The sequence below is a fragment of the Microchirus variegatus genome, assembly GCF_963457635.1.
Source record: "Microchirus variegatus genome assembly, chromosome: 13".
Lineage (NCBI taxonomy): Eukaryota > Metazoa > Chordata > Actinopteri > Pleuronectiformes > Soleidae > Microchirus > Microchirus variegatus.
This window is the reverse complement of record NC_139814.1, coordinates 18,995,593-19,016,994: the sequence shown is the minus strand read 5'-3', so window position 1 is coordinate 19,016,994 and position 21,402 is coordinate 18,995,593. Positions and strand designations below refer to the sequence as shown.

Below are 21,402 nucleotides of genomic sequence, written 5' to 3'. Positions count from 1 at the left end.
TCGAAGTCACATACAGGGATTAAAAAATTGTTGTTGTCTTTTATGCGAGACACTGTCTTTTAATAATACACTGTGCTTCAAAACGTTAGGTGGCTGCATTAGCTCCAGGGCCGACCCAAGCATTTATGGGGCCCTAAACTGAATTAGATTTGAACCTCAATACATTGCATTAACTATATTATAGCTGTGTTATTTACTCCAAACTAGTGTCACTCTTTGTCTCTCTCACTTTTTTGCATTAGGGGGGAGTAAAATCACATCGCATACTTTTATTTGTATTTTGCTCCTGTGCTTTTAAGCTAATTGTAGCTAAGATACAAATGAGTTATCAGTTTTGTTTCTTTATTTAATCTACAAGATTTCTTTGTTCTGAATTTCATATTATTTGACCTAGTCTGGCCCTCAACTTGGACAAGTTTTAAATGTTGTCCCCTTCTCTAACTGAGTTTGACACCTCCAGTTTTTGACAATCAGGGCCCTTCTTTCAGGAAATGTCTTTCTGTATTAGTGAAAAAGTGTAAAAAAAAAAAAAACAGGACATCCTTCAGTCCTCAGTAACTTGTGCTCATCAGTTAACAAACTAGTGCTGTCCACTGTTTTTCAGTAAAATGAGCTGGAGTCTGCTTGACAAATATTGTGCTAAAAACAATTGTTCACTTGACAATAGTTGCTGTGTTGCAGATTGCAAAACTGGCTAGAATTCCTGGCTAGAATCACAAAGGATACTTTTGTGAAATTGACTCATCAAAAAACTTGGCATAATGAACATTTTCAACGAGTAAATTTCTTTTTTTTTAACTGCAGCCACACGGGAATGAAAACCTAACCATGCAGGGTCGGGTTTTAGTGAATATTCACTCGCTTCAATCTCACCACTTTACGTCTTGGTATATTTTTATCGCTGTATTTGTGCAAATGTATGTGTTTGGTCACATGTGTGTATGCCAGATCTGCCGCGGGCACACAAGGATGCTGGCAACCGTATTTGTGTTGAGTGTTTGATCGAGATTGTGAAACTGTGCATGCAGACTCTACTGTAGTCTCCCTCCCCGTCTATACATGCTCAAACACACATATGCTCACTAATTACTTCAGATTGAGAGAGACTGTGAGAATTTATCTACTGTGTGTGTACATATATATATATATATATACTTAATTTTTCATCAAACAACAGAAGAAATCAGGGACAGCCAACACATACCAAAATGTCTTCTTTTTAGTTCATTCTTGTCATGTTCAATCAATATAATTTTCTCTGTCTCTGTTTGAGCCTATATACCTTATATCACAACCAGCTTCCTATATGTGAGAGCTGCTGCTGCCATCCATCCCCTCCCAGTGGGACAGGGAGTAGTGTATCACAGCATCCTCCTCACTGCAGCACAGTTTGCACATGGTGCACTGCCTCTGTCAAGGACACACCAGGTCCTCAAGGTATGCAGAAGGTGGACAACTTCGACACACAGAGCTGAATATAGATTCTGGGTCACACCGAGGTCAGAGGTCATTCATTCACTCTCTGTGACTGAGCGATTGAGACGCACATCCTGACCTAATTCTACCCTAGATCGAAGTAGTGCTTTGTAAGTGTGACTTCTTTGTTATTTTGTCAACACTGCAGCAGTTTTCACTTTTAAGAGCTCCTCTAAGTAATTTGAGTAAGTTAAGTTATAACCGCCTGTGAAGCTGCAGTGACTGTGCATATTGATGTTGCCCGTTGTGGCCATTTTTCTGTCACCATTTTTCTAGCGCTGGCAAAGGAAATTGATACTCTACTCTGTACAGGTATGAATGGTCCCAATCCGTTCTGGATGTGTCCTCAGATCCCATCACAAAAACATCTCATGAGTTATTAGTGACTGTCTCCTCAGCCGAAGTCCTCTGACCCACTGTGATCTAACTTTGATCATCTCATGATTTGTTTTTTTTTACAATTATTAAAAATCTCATGTCATTTTACAGCAGTGTGAGTTTAGATCAGGGTTTCTCTGTCACTCTCACAGACACACTCCAACATGCATACATGCATGTTGACATCAGACACATGTATAGTCAGTCTAGCGTTTTCACAAATACCCTCACTTGCCGTTTTTGTCTGTATCTAAACAACCGACCAATACAAGTGGGGAAAAAAATGTAAAATCATCTGTAGTGTGGAGTTGTAACACGGCTCCTGAGAGATTAAATGGAAGAGGTTGTGTGTCAGGAGAACTTTACTACTCTTTAATGTTTAATGTAGAGGACACAGGTTGACTTGCATGCAGGCAGCGGATTATGGGCTGGGTAATGGACAAACAGTGGAACAGGCAGACAGACAATAAATGGATGGAAAGAGTGAAGGAGAGTTGAAGGAGAGCTGTAAGACACCAGGGAGCCTCAAACTGGCTTTATGTGCTGTTTTACAGTGCTCGTGCACACACACACACACACACACACTCACTCTAACCTTAACCCTAACCCTAAAATATGCACTCCTGCATTTAGGAGCATCTGCATGCTGCACATCCACACTTCAATAACACACTAAATCAATTTTATTTTCATCGTAACGAGCTGAACTCCAGTTGTGAAAGCACATAATATACACATGACCCAAGCCATAAAAAATCACAGTGTAGGCAGGGACAAAGAGTGACTGTCTGCACAGCCACTGAGCACATTAATACATCTTTCTTTGTTCGCAGACAGCACAGGCTCGGGGAAGAAAGAAATGCAAAAATGCACGTAAACACATCACAAACCCTCTGCGAGTATGTGTACCTATGTCCTATAGAACGCCGTTTGATAGCAGCTAAGTGGCATTGTGTACCGCAAATACAAATAACAAGATCTCTCTTTACAGCCTTTCATCCACTGATTACTGCAGAAATGTGGCGTTTCCAATATCAATGGCTGTGTATTAAATAAAATCAATGCATAGGTCTATATATATATACCTCCATGTATCTAAAACAACTTAAGAGTTTGGTTTTATCCAAAATAAGCATCAAATCCCCCTGCTGCTGGCCCAGTTCTGTATTGCATTTGAAAAATGACATAATATACAGTATTTTAGACAATAGGAACTGATTCGAAAAACAAATAAAGATGCCATTCCCCCTGTCCCTTTTTCTCTCTCTGTCATTCCTCTCTCTCTCTCACTATCCTCCCTCGTTGTCAGCCATGCAGCGCAGAATAACAATGCTCATTTGCAATTGGCCTTTAATAAGGCATCATACGCAAACTCGGCCAGCCAGTGTGTGTGTGTGTGTGTGTGTGAGAGAGCGAAAGAGAGGAAGAGAGAGAAAGAGGGGGAGGGGTGATGCAGGAGGATCTTCCTTCCATTTTTCTTTTACTCTCTGCCTCCATCCCTCGCTCTCGTGCTCAACCATTTCACTCTTGTTCACCTTCCATCCTCGTTCGTGTGTGTGTGTGTACTTATTGTGTATTAGTTACCTCTTTAGGACCTTCTCTGGCATAAACAATGACGTTGTCTGGAACAGTTGTCCTCATGGAGACCAAAACCTGGTTTAAGGTTAGGGTTAGGCATTGACTGGGTTATGGTTAAGTCTAACGGAAGGCAATGCAGTATCCTGGAAACGTGTGTTCTTCACATGCGTCTTTGTCAGGACCAAAACACTGTGAAAAGTGAGGACATTCTGGCTGGTTAAAAGGGGCTGTTTATGGGGTTAAGACTTCGTTGGATGTGTGTGTGTGTGTGTGTGTGGTCTTGAGGAAGTCAATCTTGTAATTGGAAGTCAATCTTTAGTGATTGTGTTGCTGGGTCTGACACTGCCATCTCTCACTTTAATCCTCAAATTGGCTCTGTGTTGATGCAGATTCCTTGCCTTTCCTAGGTGTTTACTGTAGTTTGCTTCACACTCGTCCTCTTTTCCCCTTCTTTCTGTTACGCACTCATCTCTATATTAAGGAGAAGGATAAAGGAAAGGCATATAAAGGACAGTAACAGAGGAAGAGGTCAGAAGGGTGAGAGTCGTGAAGAATAAGAAGAGTGAATGGCTATAGATAAAAGAGGAGCTTGGAGTGAACAGGGAGAGGGGTTTGTGTCGAGAGTGGGCTAAAGGTTACGGAAAATGGGAAGAGACGGAGCAAGAATAGAATTAATCAACAATAGAAAAGACCTGTGCGGTCAGCAGAAGTAACATGAGATGAGTTGGTCTGACTTTCAATAAAACAGACAGATGTCTGCTTACAATGACCATGATCTCTGCCTTTCTTCTTTTTTTTGCCCCTCTGACCCAATGACTCACCAGCGGCCCTGCGGTCACTGAAAAAGCAGCTACTGTACATTCAAAGACGCACACCTTGCGCCAGCTGGACTTCTTTTTACACCGTTTGCTCTGAGGCTGCAACAGAGTAGACTACTTATTTGATTAGTATGACACTGATTCACGCCAAGATCAAATCCTTCCTGGAAGGGCATCGATTCATTTTGACTTTAAAACGAGGGAAATAATATTAACTGTGTGTTGAGATTGAGATGGAGAAGAAGTTTTCATACAGAGCAAATTAGTTCACAATAAGTGGTTTATTGATTTTGAAAGTCAGAGTTTGGACAGTGATCTCCACTGCCATCGCAATAAAAACCAAAGACACCGTCAGCACTTTAACCCACAAGCAACCTTTTACTGTTTTCTTTTTCATTTTTAGTGTATTGGTAAATGTGCATGTTGCAGTTGAATGTCCCTCACCTCGTCCTTCCTGTCTACGTGTGTTGGATGACCTACGTAGCCTTCAGTTAGAATCAAAACCCAAAACATTATTTCACCCACATTTTATGCACTGGGCCTTTAAAGAAACTACAGACAAATTCCCAAACATTTGCCTCTTCTGTGTCACGTGTGATTATATTTTGATGTTCCTCAGTTCAGACACAGGAAGACATTTGAAAAAGAAACTGTGGCTTTTAGTTACAGGGAATGTGGACACCTTTATGTCTGACATTCAAAATGAGGAAGATTTACCATTTATTTATTTAGTGCTTTGCTTATTTACCTTACAGTACAGTATCTAGCACTTGATTTTGGGCTGGAAATTACCCTCATTTGTAATCATAGTTAAAATAGGACTGGGGTGGACTACATGTGAGTGTATCTGTGACCACTTTGGACCAGAAAAAGCCGTGCAGAGAAAACAAACAGGTGGCGCAGAGCTCGAGAGGCAAACGAAAGCACTCGACTAATTAAGAGATTTGAAAATATAATCAGTCAAAATGTGAAGTCAGGCCTGTGAAGCTGGAGCGAAACGAGACGCCTGTGCTTAATTTGATTTGGTAAAAGCATTAATAGATGTGACAACAGCTGACGTTTTTCCTTTCGTAAAGGTTTTCTCTGCCTGAAACAACAAGTGTGTGTCGTTATAAACATAATACAAGTTCTCTAAGACCTTAAACTGGTGAAAGACAGTTCACCACAGGTTAAAATATCAACCGTGAGAAGATGAAGATGACGTATTAACCTCTCTTGACCTCTCTATGTTCAATTTAAATGCTCGTCCTTTCCTCTTTGACGGAGAGGAAAAAGTCTATAAGCATTTAGGCAATTTGCCTGAATAGAACATGTCATCAAGTCAGATCTCTCTGTCTAACAAAGACTTTATATATATAACAGGAGTGGACGATGCTGGTGTTGTTTTACACACTCAGACAAATAGACAAGTATAGTCCATCCGTACACACACATCTCTTCATTTGATAACGGTACCCATCAATGTGTTTCCATGAGAGAAAGAGGCTGTTTCCCTGGCAACTATTCTTCAAAGGCCCCCGCCTCACTCCCGTTAACACACACACACACACACACACACACACACACACACACACACACACACACTCTCCTGATGAGATTCGATGATGCAAGGGCAGCAGCAGCAGTGTTAATAGTTACAGGAGGCGCCGAGTATGAGACAAAGCTGCACATGTAACAGATGCAAAATGAACGAGATGAGTCTAACAAGCTTTGTCCACCGTGGGACATTTTACTAGAAGCTTCTTCTATGCATTACTGTATTTATAAGGGAAGTAATACTGTTAATTGTAAACTGAGGCCTCAGTAAATATCTTTTGTGTTCATCTACTTATGACTTTAGGGCTCATATGACGTCACTCGACCTTAAAATAGCAGTGGCTTAATCAATTTCCATGCCGATGTTTCAAGATTATCCGTCTCTGGTAGACAAAAAGCACCACGATGACTGTGAGACTTTTACAGCAGCTATTCATTTATGTTCTATTGTTTTGGTCTCTCTCACAGAACACAAAGACACTGAGGAGCACAGAGACTAAAAACACTCAGGATAATTGAACACTGGTGAAAGGCAGGTGATCATCAGAGAAGAGAAAACAGGACAGGAAGTAAAACTACACAAGTTGCACGAGGAAGAACTACAAATAAAACAGGAAACTAACAAGACACAATGGAAATGTAAAAAAAAAAAAAACAGGAACAAAGAACCGAAAGTCCAAGGTTTATGAAAAACAAAAAGTCCAAGCAGAATAAATGTCCAACAAAAGAAGGCCATTACAGCCCTGGTTCCAGATTGTTTTGAACAGGGTGGCATTAATCAAATCTAATAAACTTTATTGTCCCCACAGGGAGATGTTTCTTTCCCTGTAGCAGAAGTGCTGCAGCTGCAGTAAATGTACGTCTATGCATATGTATTGTTGCACAACAAAGGACATAAATTCATAGAATATAAATAAAATATTACGTACAGTAACAACAGGGCAAAATGTACAAAAGTAAAGTCACTATTATTATTATCAAGAAACATGACAGAGAGAACTTGTTTCCGTGTTGAATAGTGTGATCCAGTTAGTTTTATAACATCCAAGTGAACACATAACATGGGGTATATATGGGATAATATTCAGTTAAGTTTCGCTGCAGTTCTGGCTCAGGGGAAACGATATCCTCATCTAAAATTAGCCTTTCAGTATTTTTAGTTCTTGTGTTTATTTGCCCTTTGTGCTACTTTTGTTTGTCCGAACATGCTCGTCTTTGCCCTTGCTGACTCCGCGCATTCTCAAATCAACACCAACACATTTTCTCGACACCACGTGAAGATGAGGTTTATGTAAATTCACCTCTTTCTCTCTGTGTGTTTCTCTCTCTCTCTCTCTTGCTGTCAGGTGGAGGGTGCTGATGCTGTAACCACTGCGTGGAGCTGACAAGCCCTGGTTGATGCAGTGAAGTGTTCCAGAGGGATAAACACAAGCGAAGGTAGGAACGGAAAAAAAAAATGGAAAGTGGAAAAATGCGGATTACCGAAAAAATAGAGCAGCAGCTGAAAAATAAGGATATGATAGAGGAGCGCCATATGGACGAGTTGGTAGGAGAAGAGACGGATGGACAATTTAGGAGTAAGGAAACAGTGGTGGGTAGAGAACAAAGATGAGTGCTGGGAGAATGCATTTGCTGCAAGCTGTGTGTACACTACAGCTGCTGAATAGGTCAGTGAATACACTGTCAGCCAGAGTGTGACAGACACAGAGAGAGAAAGATCATTGTAGTCGGATGTGGAGACAAAGAGACGCAGATGGTGGAAGCAAGTTTAGATGGTGCTAGTGGTAATTTAATAGAGGTTAAATTTGGCAAAGGGATGTCGCTTCTGTGCTCGCTGAATCCACACTGATGAAGCTCCTGACCTACAACAGGAAGACGCTTTCAGGGAGAGCTGAAAGGAGCCGCGGAGGTCTGGCCAGACTCGCTCGCTGATCGGACCAGGTTTGCTTTTCAGCCGCCATGTGGGAGCCGAGCTGTGTCTTTATTAAGACTCGAGGAGGCCTTTTGGTTTTGGGTTCTCTTGCTGGACTACAGATGAGAGCTGTGTGCTGCACAGTTGCATAAGACAAGCACTTTGCTCCACTTTGCCCTGCTGGCTGAGCACATACACTGCGAGTGTTTGCGTAAAACGGAATCTGGAACCAGTGATCACCAAACGCACTTCCTAATTCACTGAATGCCACCTCCTAATGACCAAAGCCTGGGTTATACACACTTGGGCTGATGTAGATTATGGAGCCAGTCTGTGTTTACATTTTTACTGTTTTCATTATGCCACTTAGTGAGACAATGACACAGAAATGTGCTGTGACAAGAAAACGGCCAGAGGAGCCAGGAAGGAACTGGTTAATGCTGAAATAGAGAAGTGAGGTGGAGAGGAGAGCTAGCAGGGACATTTTGAGGAACCAGTTCTGATGTGGGCGACAAAAAGAGAGGAGTTTTCACGGATTGTGTATGAATTCAAAATAAAAAACCCAGACATATCAGGACAATAGAGCCAGTAATAACAGAAAATAGGGGGGAGTTTTTATAACCAACATACTAACTCGACATGGTGTCCTCTCTTATACCAAAACAAAGCGCAGCATCTTGCACACAGAGCAAATAGAGAAAACCACACGCCTTTAAATAGATTACTGAAAAAGAGAAGTGTGAAGTGGACAGAGATGCACAGTGAGACGCGTAGTGAGAAAGAGCGAGAGCAGAAGTTAATATCAGCCTCGAGAAAAAGCTGAGAGCGACGACCAGTGCCACCACGGGACTCCACGTAGGTCACCTGGGATTTACTCACCGCAGCAATTTCACAAAGCAGGCCGCAAAGGACCGAGGACAGCGGGAGGAGGAGGAGAGGATCTGAGCGAAAAGGAAGAGGTGTAGCACTCATAGGAGAAGAGGGTAAGAAGACAGAAGTGTGAAATGCTGCTGGCTGCTTTCTTTCCTGGTTGCAAACTTGCGCGAGCGCGTTGTTAATGACAGATTATTGAGAAGCAAAAAATCGATTATTGTTACAAACAACTGGCACCAGTGTGTGAGTAAGCTGGATTTTTTTTTTCCTTCTCCTCCTTTGCTGAAACGAGCAGCCGATATCACCAGGCCAACAGTATCCTGGCAACCATCAGCCGAGCTCTGCTCTCTGCATGGACCACATGCTGCTCTGAACCCAATGGATGTGTGCTGGTGTGTGTGTGGGAGTGCGCCTACCTATGACACACACACACACGCCTTTCCTCGTGTCAGAAAGCTTTCATATGCGTTGCTGATATGAAATTCACCTTGATTTTGTCTTTGCGTTCACCTTGTCATGGCTGAAGACGGTCGTGTGTGTTATTCATATATTCATAGCTCAGCGGTGGGGGAGCAGGTGGCCTAAAAGTCAGGGTGTGTTTTACATCTGTGGACTGAAAGGTTACAGCAGTGACTCAGCATTCAGCTCTCTCTCTCTCTGCCTCTCAACTCATCTTGGAGATAGACATATAATACAGTGAGTGCTGTATGTTTCTGAAACAGAAACGGCCACTTGTCTCAGCGGCGGGCGACTGTAACTCCATCCCTTCTTTATCTGCACCTCAGTGCTGCAATGCAACGCCCATTCTTGCTGAGTAATGTTGAGAAGACTTTTTTTTCCTCTCTCTCTTCTTTGCAGGAGTGTGCATCTCGTAAACATGCTAATGCTGGCTGTAAATCTAACTTGCCTCTGATTGGCCTCTGCCGCGAGCTTTACAAACACACATAGAGAGAGAGAGAGGGCACAGAGGAGGAAGTGAAACTCGGCAGCTCTGTTACATCTGTGACCAAAGGCCCCTCTGTGATCGAGAGGGCGCCAAGGATGATGATTTAGGAGGGAGCTGCCTATAAATATTGGATTCTTGGTTTTTGCATGATTTATGCAGATTCATGGAACTATAGATGACACATAGGCCTAGACCTGTGCAAACCAGTAACCAACAGCAGTCAAATTAGAAATTAAAATGGCAAAGGCTGCAATTTAGGGTTCTCCTTCTGCAGTATATTTGATCCAGGGTTTTTAATTGCAACAATTTCTTATTTAATACTTATATGGTGGAGGCAAGTAAAATCAGCTCATATTTAAATAATGATTTGATGGTATCTCATGTGGTTTAGCTATTGCTATTGAACTGAATTGTCACTTACAAATCTTATTGTGAAACAAATTGCAATTGCGATATCTCGCAGAAACACTGCAATTGGATATTTTACCCCTAATATTTAAGCCCTAATCAATAGGATATATTGTGACGAATCATTGTTCAAACAATAGAAGACTACTTTATCATTGAAAGTGTCAAATGCACTCAATATAGACAGAAAGCAAACTATTTACTAGTACAACAGGAACAGAAACAGGTGCAAAAGTGAGTGAGCTTCAACATTGATTGAGATGAAAATGCGTTTAAAATGAATATAGAATCGTTATTGGCGAGTATTTACTCAAAAACCTGAATCTGTGTTCATACTCTGAACAACAGCACTCTCCACTACCTGAGCTGGAAAAGTGAAACCAGGGAAAACTGACCTGTTATATGTTACATGAATATGTGAGTGTGCAGACCTGTTTACCCCCACTGACCTACAATATAATCTAATGAAGCTTGCATCATTGGTTTCATAAAGCACTGGCATCTGGCCTGTGGGCATGAAATATAAAAGGCTTGTCATAAAGTACATGGACTGCTGTGCATGAAGAGCATTAGGACGGCGTAGCCTGTACATAGCAGGCTTTTATTGGGTTACTATAGTTATATAAATAGATTAAAACCATTGCCCAGGTCTAGTGACTCCCAGTGAGTGCGCTAAATGATTCACTACTGGACTCGGCTGCTCTCTAATTGAATACACAGCATGTGCTGTGTGTTGGATACAAACTGTGATCAGTGTCATTGGTGAGGGGAATGTCTGACTTTGCTCTGGACCGTCGTCCTGCTCAAATACAGAGGAGAAGATGGGTTAATTAGACCAGTGCAGATGGATAAAAAAAAACTAAATCTATCACAACATGCTGTGTTCTCCATGTGCATGCTGTGTATTTGCATGCGGGTTGCCAGGTTTTTTGCGTACTGTATGCATTTTGTTGTTTCCTCCCGTCCAGGTCGCCAGCCATGGGGAACCTCATTAAGGTCCTTGGCAAGGACTTAGAGAACTGTCCACATTTTTTCCTGGACTTTGAAAGTAAGTGAGCAGCTGGTTGTGTGCACGTACTGTACGTGTCTGTGTGTGTGCTTGACACGTGAGCGCGCGCAGGTGTGTGCGTGGGGCAGAGGTGTTCACGGGGAGGTCGCTGGGTTTGGACCGGGGAGGTATATTATGTGGATGTGAGCTGACGATGTTGTGATGGAGTGCTGTTGTGGGTGTGGTTTGTCATTATCAGTCGCTCTGTAGTCCCACTCTCACTGCTTTCTGTATTCTACTCTGGTGGTACATGATATACTGTAGATATAATGTATATACTGAATCTGTAGTAGTAAGTAGCTCTGAAACATGTCAGCCCTTATATAACGTCACAAGATGATAAAGCTGACGTATAACAAACAAATGGCTTAAAGATCCAGTGTGGAAGAACATGTTACATTTATTTTTTTCTATTCAAAGCAGCTAATTAATCAGTCTAAAAGAGTGGGATTACACAAGCTCTGTGTTCATGTTGCCATTCTTCACCCAGGACATACCCATCATCATCCGTCATCCCAGCATCAGCATCAGCCAGTCCCCACCCAGACACCTTCAGCTCTCAAACACACACACACATTCAGCTCACACACATACATCCACGTGCGCACAACCCTTGACACCTGTCCTTTCATCACCCACAGACTTCTCCCCTCTCTCTGTTCCAGGGGGCTCATGGGAAACCTCCTGAAAGTGCTGGCTTGCGCCGAACTTGAGCATGGCCCAATAGTTTTCCTTGACTTTGAACGTGAGACCATCCGCTTCTTTTTGTTTTTGTTTTTGTTTGAGTTCTCCCTTTCTCTCTACGTTGCCTTTGCTTTTTCCTCTCCTCATGCCATCAATCATAGCCACGTCACCGTGCCATTTTTAAGTCCTTATTTACCCTTTTCTCCCATCCTCGGTGCTTCCCTTCCTCACCCTCCTGTTTAGATTCTGAACTGTGCTGCAGGGACTGGCATTTGAAAGTCATTTGGCTTCTTTCTAAATGGTCTTATTTACATGCACCATGTCTTATTAGCACAAAAGCTGGTGACACTGTGACAACAATGCAAAAAAAGAAAATAGACAGTGAATGCCAGTTCCTTGTGGGTTTCTGTTGCACAGGGATGACGAACAAAGCGTCTGTCGTCATCCCACCGCCTCCTCGTGTCATCATCCTCTATTGTGTTTCTGACCTGTGAGACAGTGTGTGCAGCACTAAATAATGTGAGTGTGTGAATGAGATTGAGAGGTTGATTGAATTAAACCAACTCTACTCCCCCCTATTTTTCTAATTTTCCCCACTCAGTGAGTTCCAAACATTGCAGTCTGTCCCTTTTAACAGTTCATTTAATTTAGTGCACTTTTTAAAATCTTTGGCAAAACAAGCCATGCTGTTAGCCCTAACTCAATGGTTACAGCTGACTCATGTGTACAGTAAAGACACCAGTACATGATACTATACGCTTGATGGTGAGTGGGCCTGACACTTGCTGTCGGAGGTCAGCAGAGCAGTGTCTGTCATAACTAACAAACTGTAGCAAGAGTTGTTAATATTGCAAATGTAATGGTGATGTGATGTCAGCTGCGTCCACCATTGCTGGGGGCACTTTGTCCAAGAAAGAGATCTGGGAGAACAGGGAGAAAAAAAAACCCTAACCCACAACCTTACATATGATTTAATTGGCTAGTGCAGAGGTCTTCAAGCTGCAAGTCACTGTACCTTGCACAGTTTCAAAATAAAAGCATGAATATGATCCTGTGAGATTCCTCCCAACGTTGATGACCCCTAGGCTAGTGCCTGTGCTGGGATATTTCCATAAACGGGATTTGATTGGCTATCAGTCACACTGCTGCTTGGTAAGTTGTAACATTTCTCAACTTTCTAACAAATGCAACATAAGCAAAGAGAAGGGGTCTGCAACGCTTTACACCACTCCATTCAGACGTGTGTGTCGTAGGTTCAGTGTGCAGCATACTCTACTTTATATTATTTAGCATTTCTACGAGTAACTCAAAGTCAAGAGGTCAGTAAGTCAAAGTATTCAAATTATATAAAGAAAAACTGGGACTTAAAATATAGAAAATGAAGCAAAAAAAGAAGATTTCGAGAATTAAAATGACTAAATGAGCTGTTAAGAAGTGAGACATATTCTTCCCCTCCTCAAGCACCTTTTCCTCTTTGACAGCTGGCTTCCTCTGCCTCCTTCACTGACTGTACCGTATGTTACAGTGGGAGAGGGAGAGCTCACTGCTGGCAAGAGACATCAGCTGTCACATAAGTTGAACCCCCCCCCATCATTTATTATGCCTGTGATTCACATGAGTTCAAAAGCAAAGTGGGACATGTTCGACTCAGCCATCTGTGAGCTCTCTCCCTCTCACCCCGGAGCCACCTCTGTCACACAGCTCAGTTTGATTCAAACTACTCTGGTTTAAAAATGTCAGAATCCACACTGACTTCCTCAGGTGTCAGGTGGCAAAAGCTGTCTAAGGCATAATCAAGTAAAGTCACTACATGGGGGGAAAAACCACATCATTTCAGCTGTCTCCATGTTCATATTTAGGGTTCAGATATGATCTGATCTACCGCAACGAGAATCTATTTCTTGATGCGCTCATTGCCAAAGGGCTCTTTAAAAGCAAACTCACCTTAGCTTCTCTCAATCGTTATCGAGTAAACGTATAGTTTATTTACGACTTTGTTGTTTACCAGAAGAATGCAGGAGCTCATTGGGGACGCGGCCATGACTAAAATTGCACAATTTTGCTGTGCTTGTCAGTGAGCATGTAGGTTAGCAAATATTACTACCTCTACGTGAGGCACCGTGAGCAGTGCTGCCTCCTGCAGAGAACTCTGTGGGAGAACTCCCACTCCCAATTTATACATGTGAGTCACACATCAAGCTGGATTGCTTAAAAAAAAGCAAACCAAACACAATAAAGATTGAAGACAACACGCTCTAAATCGTGCCTTTTTTAAATCCCCGAGCAAACTGTGACTGTGCAGCAAAAACCCTGAGCTTACAGTGTGAAACAGAGAGAGTGAACATGCCTAGAGGTTGTCCTCCCTGCTGTTTGTTTGGTTTAACATTTCTCACAATTTAAACCCAGAGGATAACGGGGAAAAAAAAGTGTCTGTACACATTCAGAGAAGTGCAGCGGGGGGAAAACGATTAGATTTTTACATCAGTCTGATGGCACAATAACACCTGTTCAGCCCTGACTAAACCTCCGCTGAACAGACAATTACAGTGCAATACGACCACTTTTACACCTGGAAACCCGTCTAAATGAACCGATCCGAGGCAACATCCTCATTCATTCGAACGATGAACCTGAAGTGAATGTAAAATGCGTTCCTTGCTCAGTCAAAATTGTGTGACCACACACTGCAATCAAACCTTTCCTGTGAGACACTGTGTGGCTTGCCGGTGATGCAATGATGTCGAATTTAAATGTGTACAGCTGCAACACGACCCAATGTAGTTATGACTTATCTGAGGTTTTTTTATCTGGCCCTCTAGGATTGTCATCTTTTCAGCTCTTCCTTCATCATTAACCTCCTTTTTCCTCTCATTTGTGCCGATCTCTACCCTCTTCCCTCTTCTCTGCCACCTCCCGTCAATGTGGCCATGTCCACGTTACACTCTCACTTCCCTCTCCCTATCTTTACCCGCTCTGTTCCTCTTTCCCCTCCATCTGTACTTTCCCCTCCCCTCCTCCTAGATGCCCAGCCCACAGAGGCAGAGACAGCCGTTTGGAACCAGGTCAGCGCCGTGCTGGAGGAGGCTCATGGGATCCTGGCTGAGCTGCAGTCCTATAATGGCGCGGGCCAGGAGATACGAGAAGTGAGCACAGAGAAGCAGCCGAATAAGTGCTGAACTTCAATATGCTGTTCTCAGTGACGCAACACGAAATATGCACCAAATTTAGACAGCAGTGTTGCCATGGATACCTACAAACTGTGTGTTTGTAAACTACAGTACGCTGGTCTCCATGACCATCCGTTACAGTACAGTGAGTTCAGATTTCCTCAGGTTCCCTCTGCAGTATAAAACATCACTGCAGACTCAGCGGCAGCTCAAATAATGTTTCCTCTCCTCGCCTCCTTTTTTTTTAATGTGTACTGGCAGAGAATTTCTGAAGTCATTGTTTAACCTAATCTGACTAAACAAAATCAGGTTTTTCAAATAAATGATATTTAATAATACACTATGAGGCCTGAAGTTTTGCTCCAGTGGAATCACTTAAATATGGAGTGGAGTTATGAAACCTGAATGAGTTGAAGATGTTTCACCAAAGTGAGAGAAAACGCAGGACGCATAGTTACATCTGTGCTTCTGCCGGCAGGCCATCCAGAACCCAGGCGACCTCGCTCTGCAGGAGAAGGCCTGGAATGCAGTCTGCCCCCTGGTGGCCAAGCTGAAGCGGTTCTACGAGTTCTCCCTTCGTCTGGGTGAGTCTGAAATTATCTCTGGAAGCGCCTACAACTAAGACCTAAATTTAGTCTTAGGTATCAAAACATGCAAGGTTACACTCTCATAGGTGACATAAATGTGTCATACGGGGTCTTAAAGAGGGATTTTAGTGATTTTACACTGAATTAAAGTGAGGATGTGTCGCATGTTATTCAACAGTTACAGGATATGAGATGGTAATAAATTTAAGTTCTTTTAGCAGCTGGTGCAGTCGCCCCCAGGCGGCTAACTGCTATTTCTGTCCTACTTCCTGAGCTTTACTTTTCCAAACCAGAAGACATAGGTCCATTTTTATTTTTTTTATTATGTGCAGTCTATGACACGTTCATTTTAAGATAGCGTCTGTCGTTGTTATGTATGCACATTGCATGTACATGTAGCACAAAGCTCCACCCCCACGTTCTCACGTAGCACATCTGTTCTTTTACACACAGCAGAAGCAACAGCAGCATACACTTACATACACAATGTGCTGTCAGCCATCTCTGCAGCATCCTGACCTAGCAGCCAGGCAGCCGTTGCTACGGAAACAGTGGTACATGTTTCCTCAGCGCTGGGAGAAAGAGACAGAGTAAAGAGTAAAGAGAGAGACGGGGATCTCATGGACAGTGTTTCTCTGCTTACTGGAACAAACAAGGTTAACTATTGATTGGTGATAATGAATCAGCGCTAATGTGAGATGAAGTACAACAACTGTGTTGCAGATGTCTCCTTACCTAAAGAAAACAAAAGCTCATAACTCGGACAATATCCCTTCTGTTTTTGTGCCTCGAGCTCCACTTTTCTGATTTATATGTGTGATCAAAGGGGGAAAGAAGAGGTTAAAGGGTCGTGTGTAACGTAAACAAAAAGCTGCAGGGGCTCTTTATTCAAACTGTCAGTTTGTCCCCTCAGGAATCAGTCAGTGGTCTGTGCAAACAGCAGCAGCAGGAGGAGTGGGGCTTCTGCCCAGGCCCTTCACATGAAACACTTCAGTGCTGTATTTATAGAAGGCCCTTATGCATTTTTAATGCAGAGGAAGGGATGAGGCCTCTGAAGACTGCTCTTCTGAGGCACGTCCAGCTGACGTCCAGCTCTGCTGTCCGATTTGTTAGCAAGGCTGAGGTTCAACAGCGTACTGTGTATGGCTACTCATAGTGATAGAATCATCTGTGGAGTACAACTCACATCTGGATCGTTTAGTTTGTCTTGAAGAGTGGAGTTTATTGATTGAAATCCATTGTCATGGAGGAGGAAGAATGCTAACCTTAGAAAAGGTCAGAAATACTCAAAAGAAGAAGAGAAAAGAAGTACTTTGACCAAAAAGCAATTGCAATTGTAGTAATTGTACAATAACAATACATTTTTATACTATCTACTGCCCTAGATGTGCGAGTTAGTTGGCTAAAGCTTCTCTAATTAGAACATAAACAAAGAAATACAGCTGAGGCTGATGAGAAATCCATTAGTTTACTAATTTTTATAAATGCCCCTATTGTGGGACAAATAAAGGATTATGTTATAAGCCGTTTTACACTGCATTACATGTAATCGTTAGGCACTCACGCTTTTACCCAAAGCCATGTACCAACATATTCAGGTTACAGTGTAATAGAAGACATTCATTAAAAATAATGACAATACAATCAGTGACCATGATTATAACACAGTGGGAAAAACCATCGGGGGGACAGAACTAATAAGTGCTAGTTAAGTTCTGGAAGGAACGGACAGGAATAGCTCATGATAAGTTAGGTTAGTGCGAAGTTAAGACGGTGTTCTCGAAAGAGTCTTCAAGAGTTTATTGAAAAGAGAGATTGAGACGCTGCTGCTCAGAGCTATCATAGTTTTTTGCCTTTGTGGCTCTGGAGAGTTGGAACTGGACAGTCTCAAAAAAAACTTAGGGGTGTGGAGTCAGACAGAAGTAAGTAATCGGATCTCTCTTTAGATTGCTCGGCCTAAATGTTTTGGAGTTGGCGGTTCGTTATTACAAGCAGAACACTTGCTAGAGCTGCTTTTGACTCTAAACCCAACAGGTATCCAGGAATATCTATTGAATAATCTGTTCATAAGCTACTGATTAAAATCCTCCTGTCTGTTTTCCGAGCTGTTGAGATGAAAGAAGCGTCTGATTCAGACCAGATTAGAGATAATTACAGCTGTCTAAACCCCAGAGTGTCTAGAGTATGACATGCAGAGTCCAGATTGTGTGACTCAATGTATAATGACTTAAAAATCTGCGTTCACAGAGAACGCCCTGCGCAGCCTGCTGGAGGCGCTGACGAGCCCGCCGTATGCTCCCATGCAGCATCTGGAGAGAGAGCAGGCCCTGGCCAAACAGTTCGCTGAGATCCTTCACTTCACACTCAGCTTTGATGAACTAAAGGTGAAGCCTCTCTATGCACTGGTGTTCATAATCAATACTTGTACAATATTTAACAAATGGATTTGTGAAAATCTTCTTTCATCGTGCAGATGACAAACCCAGCCATTCAGAACGACTTCAGCTACTACAGGAGGACCATAAGTAGGAACAGGCTGAACAACCAGCAGGTGAGGCCTCTTGATATATAATATATATTTATATGTATATATCTTATATACATATAAGAATTAGAGACATCGAATGACTCGTGCACTCAGCCCTCCTTTTCCCAAGTCTGTCAGCCGACTACGGTGGCCTTTGCAAACCAGAAAGGGTGTAGTTTTTCTTTGTTTGCGTTGTAAACAACCAAGATTAGGGACGAACCTGACGGAACAGTGGATTTCTGTGGAAGGAGTCAGTTTATGAAACAATCTAAAGAAAGTCATCAAAGAAATCCAGTGTTACATAAAATAATAAATACATATAAGTGTGAGAAAGAAATATTATTAACTGTGTTAGTTAGATTAGATACTAAATGGGTTGTATAGGTATAGATGTACATATATGACCTAAGAATGACAATTACAAGTATTTATTGCGACAAATCAGATTAATTCTTCTTTCTGCTCCCTTTCATTCAGAATAAGGACCTTATGTGTTATCTTTCCTTTTGTCAGTGAATGAATGAAATAAATAAACTAAACTAAACTTGTCTTGAAAATGCGAGCAGTCTCAGTAAAGCAAGGTCTTGCCCACAGTTCATATAAGAGGTTTATTCTAAGGCTATGAAAACCAATAAGTGATGATACACTTATGCCAATAAAACCAACGCACTAGACCTTTAATCTATACTGATACAAATAAAGGTGTCCCTTTTAGCTTCGTCATTATAATCTCATTTTACACACCGGTCTGATGAGTCACTGATGGTCCGTGTTGTTCTGGCCCACAGCTGGAGGCGGAGAACGAGGTCAACAACGAGATGGCCAACCGCATGTCTCTGTTCTACGCTGAAGCAACACCGATGCTGAAGACTCTGAGCAACGCCACCACCAAGTTTGTTTCAGAGGTACAGAGTACATCAGCGTCTGCACGTTTGCTGTGTCAAAGGTTCAGTTTGTGGCAGAATGAGTCAAAAATGGCCAAATACTTAAGCATGAAGAAAAAGTTTAAGAACTTGTGTGTTTAATGTCAGATGCTGTTTTATGACTGCCTTTTAGCAAAGTCACTTTCCAGTCCCTGCTTATTTTACTCACATCTGTTGATGGGTTATGTCTCCACCTTGTGGTGAAACATTTTACTCCTTCAACACTAAATCTTCAGATGTATGGTGATGAATCATGGTTAGTGCTCATTCACTTCTATCATCAGGGACACAGAGACTCTCACACTCACACCTACTGTCCAATTTACTTGATCTCCAAATCTGGATGTTTTTGGACTGTGGGAGAAAACTGGCGAACCCGGAGAAAACACACACACACACACACGGGGAGAACTCTACGAGGCCCTCGTAGAGTATAGTTAGTGCTCTGTGTGTTTAATGTTGAAAAGTCCTTTTGTGCTGACTCCTCTTTCCGTTCCTCCCGACCTTCAGAATAAGACCTTGCCCATTGAGGACACCACAGACTGTCTGAGCACCATGGCATGTGTGTGTCGTGTCATGTTGGAGACCCCGTGAGTACTTTCTTCCCTTTCCTTCCCTTCCTCCTCCTCCTCCTCCATCAGCTCCCTTTCTTCTCGTCTTCCTCTTTCAGAGCTCAGAGGTTTTAAATGAACGCTTTCAAAATGAACACAAAAGACTGCTTCTCAACTTTTGAGGGATCTGATTCAATAGACTGGCTCAGTAATCCAGTGAAATACGAGATTGACCCTATCCTTCATACTAAATCACATTTTTCTTTATGTCTCTATGGAAGTCATCACTAACTTAAACTGTGTCTCTCGTGTCTCTTGTATTCCTCCTCTGAATCAGAGAGTACCGCTGCCGCTTCACCAACACAGACACCATGCTGTTCTGTATGAGAGTGATGGTGGGCGTCATCATCCTCTATGACCACGTTCATCCCGTCGGCGCATTCGCCAAGACGTCCAAAATTGATGTGAGTCAAGTTCAGTTACTGTGGTGGATTTGAGACTCTTCTTCTTCTTCTTCTGTAACATCCCGTATTGTTCTTTCTTTGTGTCGTGCAGATGAAGGGCTGCATCAAAGTGCTGAAAGAGCAGCCGTCCAACAGCGTGGAAGGACTTCTGAATGCACTGAGGTGTGTGTGTGTGATTGTGTGTGCAGGTCAGCCACACGGACATAAAAGCTTTCTGATGTCAACTCCCTCTCTGTCTCCCCCTTCCTCAGGTATACGACACGACATCTAAACGATGACAGCACCTCCAAACAAATCAGGGCCCTCCTGCAATGAAAAGAAGAAGAGGGCGGAGGAGGAGGAGGAGGGATAAAGAAGAAGAAGAAGAGGAGGAGGGATACAAACACCAGTGGCTGTTAAACCTGTTTGTTTACAACGAACAAAGAAAATAATGTCCAGGTTCATGAACGACCTGATGAGAATAAGGAGAGGAGAGTAATTATATATATTGTCAGCTGTCCGCCATTCTGTCTCTCATTTTGTAAAGTAAGAAAAGAGAAGAAGAAGAAGAGAAAAAAAAAAGCCAGAAAAGAAAATATAGATATATATTAAAACAAGTGAAACACAAGCAGCAGATGATGGAAGAAGAAGAAAAAAAAAATAGGTAGTTTAAAGAAGAAAAAGAAGCTATATTGGAAAAATTTTAAGGTCAGAACTGAAGTAAAAATGTACAAAAAAAACAGAGAGAGGGGTTCATGTTCCAACAGTAGTCTGACAAGTATTTTTGCACACACTTTGAAAACAACGCCATCTCCCAAACTGACACACAGAGATAAAGCAGAGCGGTTATTAGCGCTGCCTTCCTGTCTCCTTCAGCTGCACCGACCTCCACCCACTGAGGCAATGTGATGGATAAACTCCGGAGATTTGCTTCAATTCATTTTTCTCCTCGTGTCATAATATCAGTGCGGCTGAAGGGAAAAAGAGGCAACATCTTTTCAGGAAGCCTCCATTTTTTTTCCCCCTTCCCTTCATCGTTGCCCCGTCGTCACCTGCCACCAACCGGTCCCTCCATGTGTGTTATTTCCCCACTTCTGTACCGCTGTACATGTTCCATCACAAAACATCTCTCTCTGTGGTGCTGATGTGATTTAAATATCACGGTACCAGCCTCTTCAACGTCGTTAGGCAGGAAAATAAATGGTTTATTCATTACTCCCTTGGCACTGACGTGTTAAACCTCATATTCTGAGATGTGCTTTCAGGTCTTCTGTGGTTTCACGTTTGTTGATAAGATCCATGCAAGTCATTAATGCACATTTATTTCCTCAGCCGTGTGCCAAAGCTGAAACTCTTACTTCATCATTAAGCCCGGCTCCAAGGTGGAGGTGCTTTAAGAGGACGAAGTCAGATGAGTTTTTGAAGAGCTATCTCAGTGTAAATATGTCAGGCTCTTCTTGGTTCAGCTTGGGGACGTAAACACACAACAAACATCTAAACATGTAAAACTAGAGTCCTTTCTTTCAGAGAGAGGTTGACAAAAGTCG

At 42.4% G+C, this 21,402-nt stretch overlaps 1 protein-coding gene across 2 annotated transcripts; it reads left to right on the top strand.

Annotated features, from left to right (window-relative positions):
* The first annotated feature begins 10,893 nt into the window (after positions 1 to 10,893).
* On the top strand, positions 10,894 to 20,624 carry fam49al (family with sequence similarity 49 member A, like). 2 transcript variants are annotated; one of them, XM_083900242.1, is made up of 10 exons: positions 10,894 to 10,973; positions 14,679 to 14,800; positions 15,303 to 15,408; positions 17,659 to 17,795; positions 17,885 to 17,962; positions 18,727 to 18,843; positions 19,372 to 19,451; positions 19,750 to 19,876; positions 19,968 to 20,038; positions 20,128 to 20,624. In XM_083900242.1, exons 1-10 carry the CDS (start codon positions 10,904 to 10,906, stop codon positions 20,189 to 20,191), a joined length of 972 nt encoding a protein of 323 aa, XP_083756368.1. In that variant the 5' UTR covers positions 10,894 to 10,903; the 3' UTR covers positions 20,192 to 20,624. The 2 variants fall into 2 exon arrangements, with proteins under 2 accessions (XP_083756368.1, XP_083756369.1); XM_083900243.1 differs by lacking the exon at positions 10,894 to 10,973 and adding an exon at positions 11,595 to 11,718.
* Positions 20,625 to 21,402: the final 778 nt, after the last annotated feature.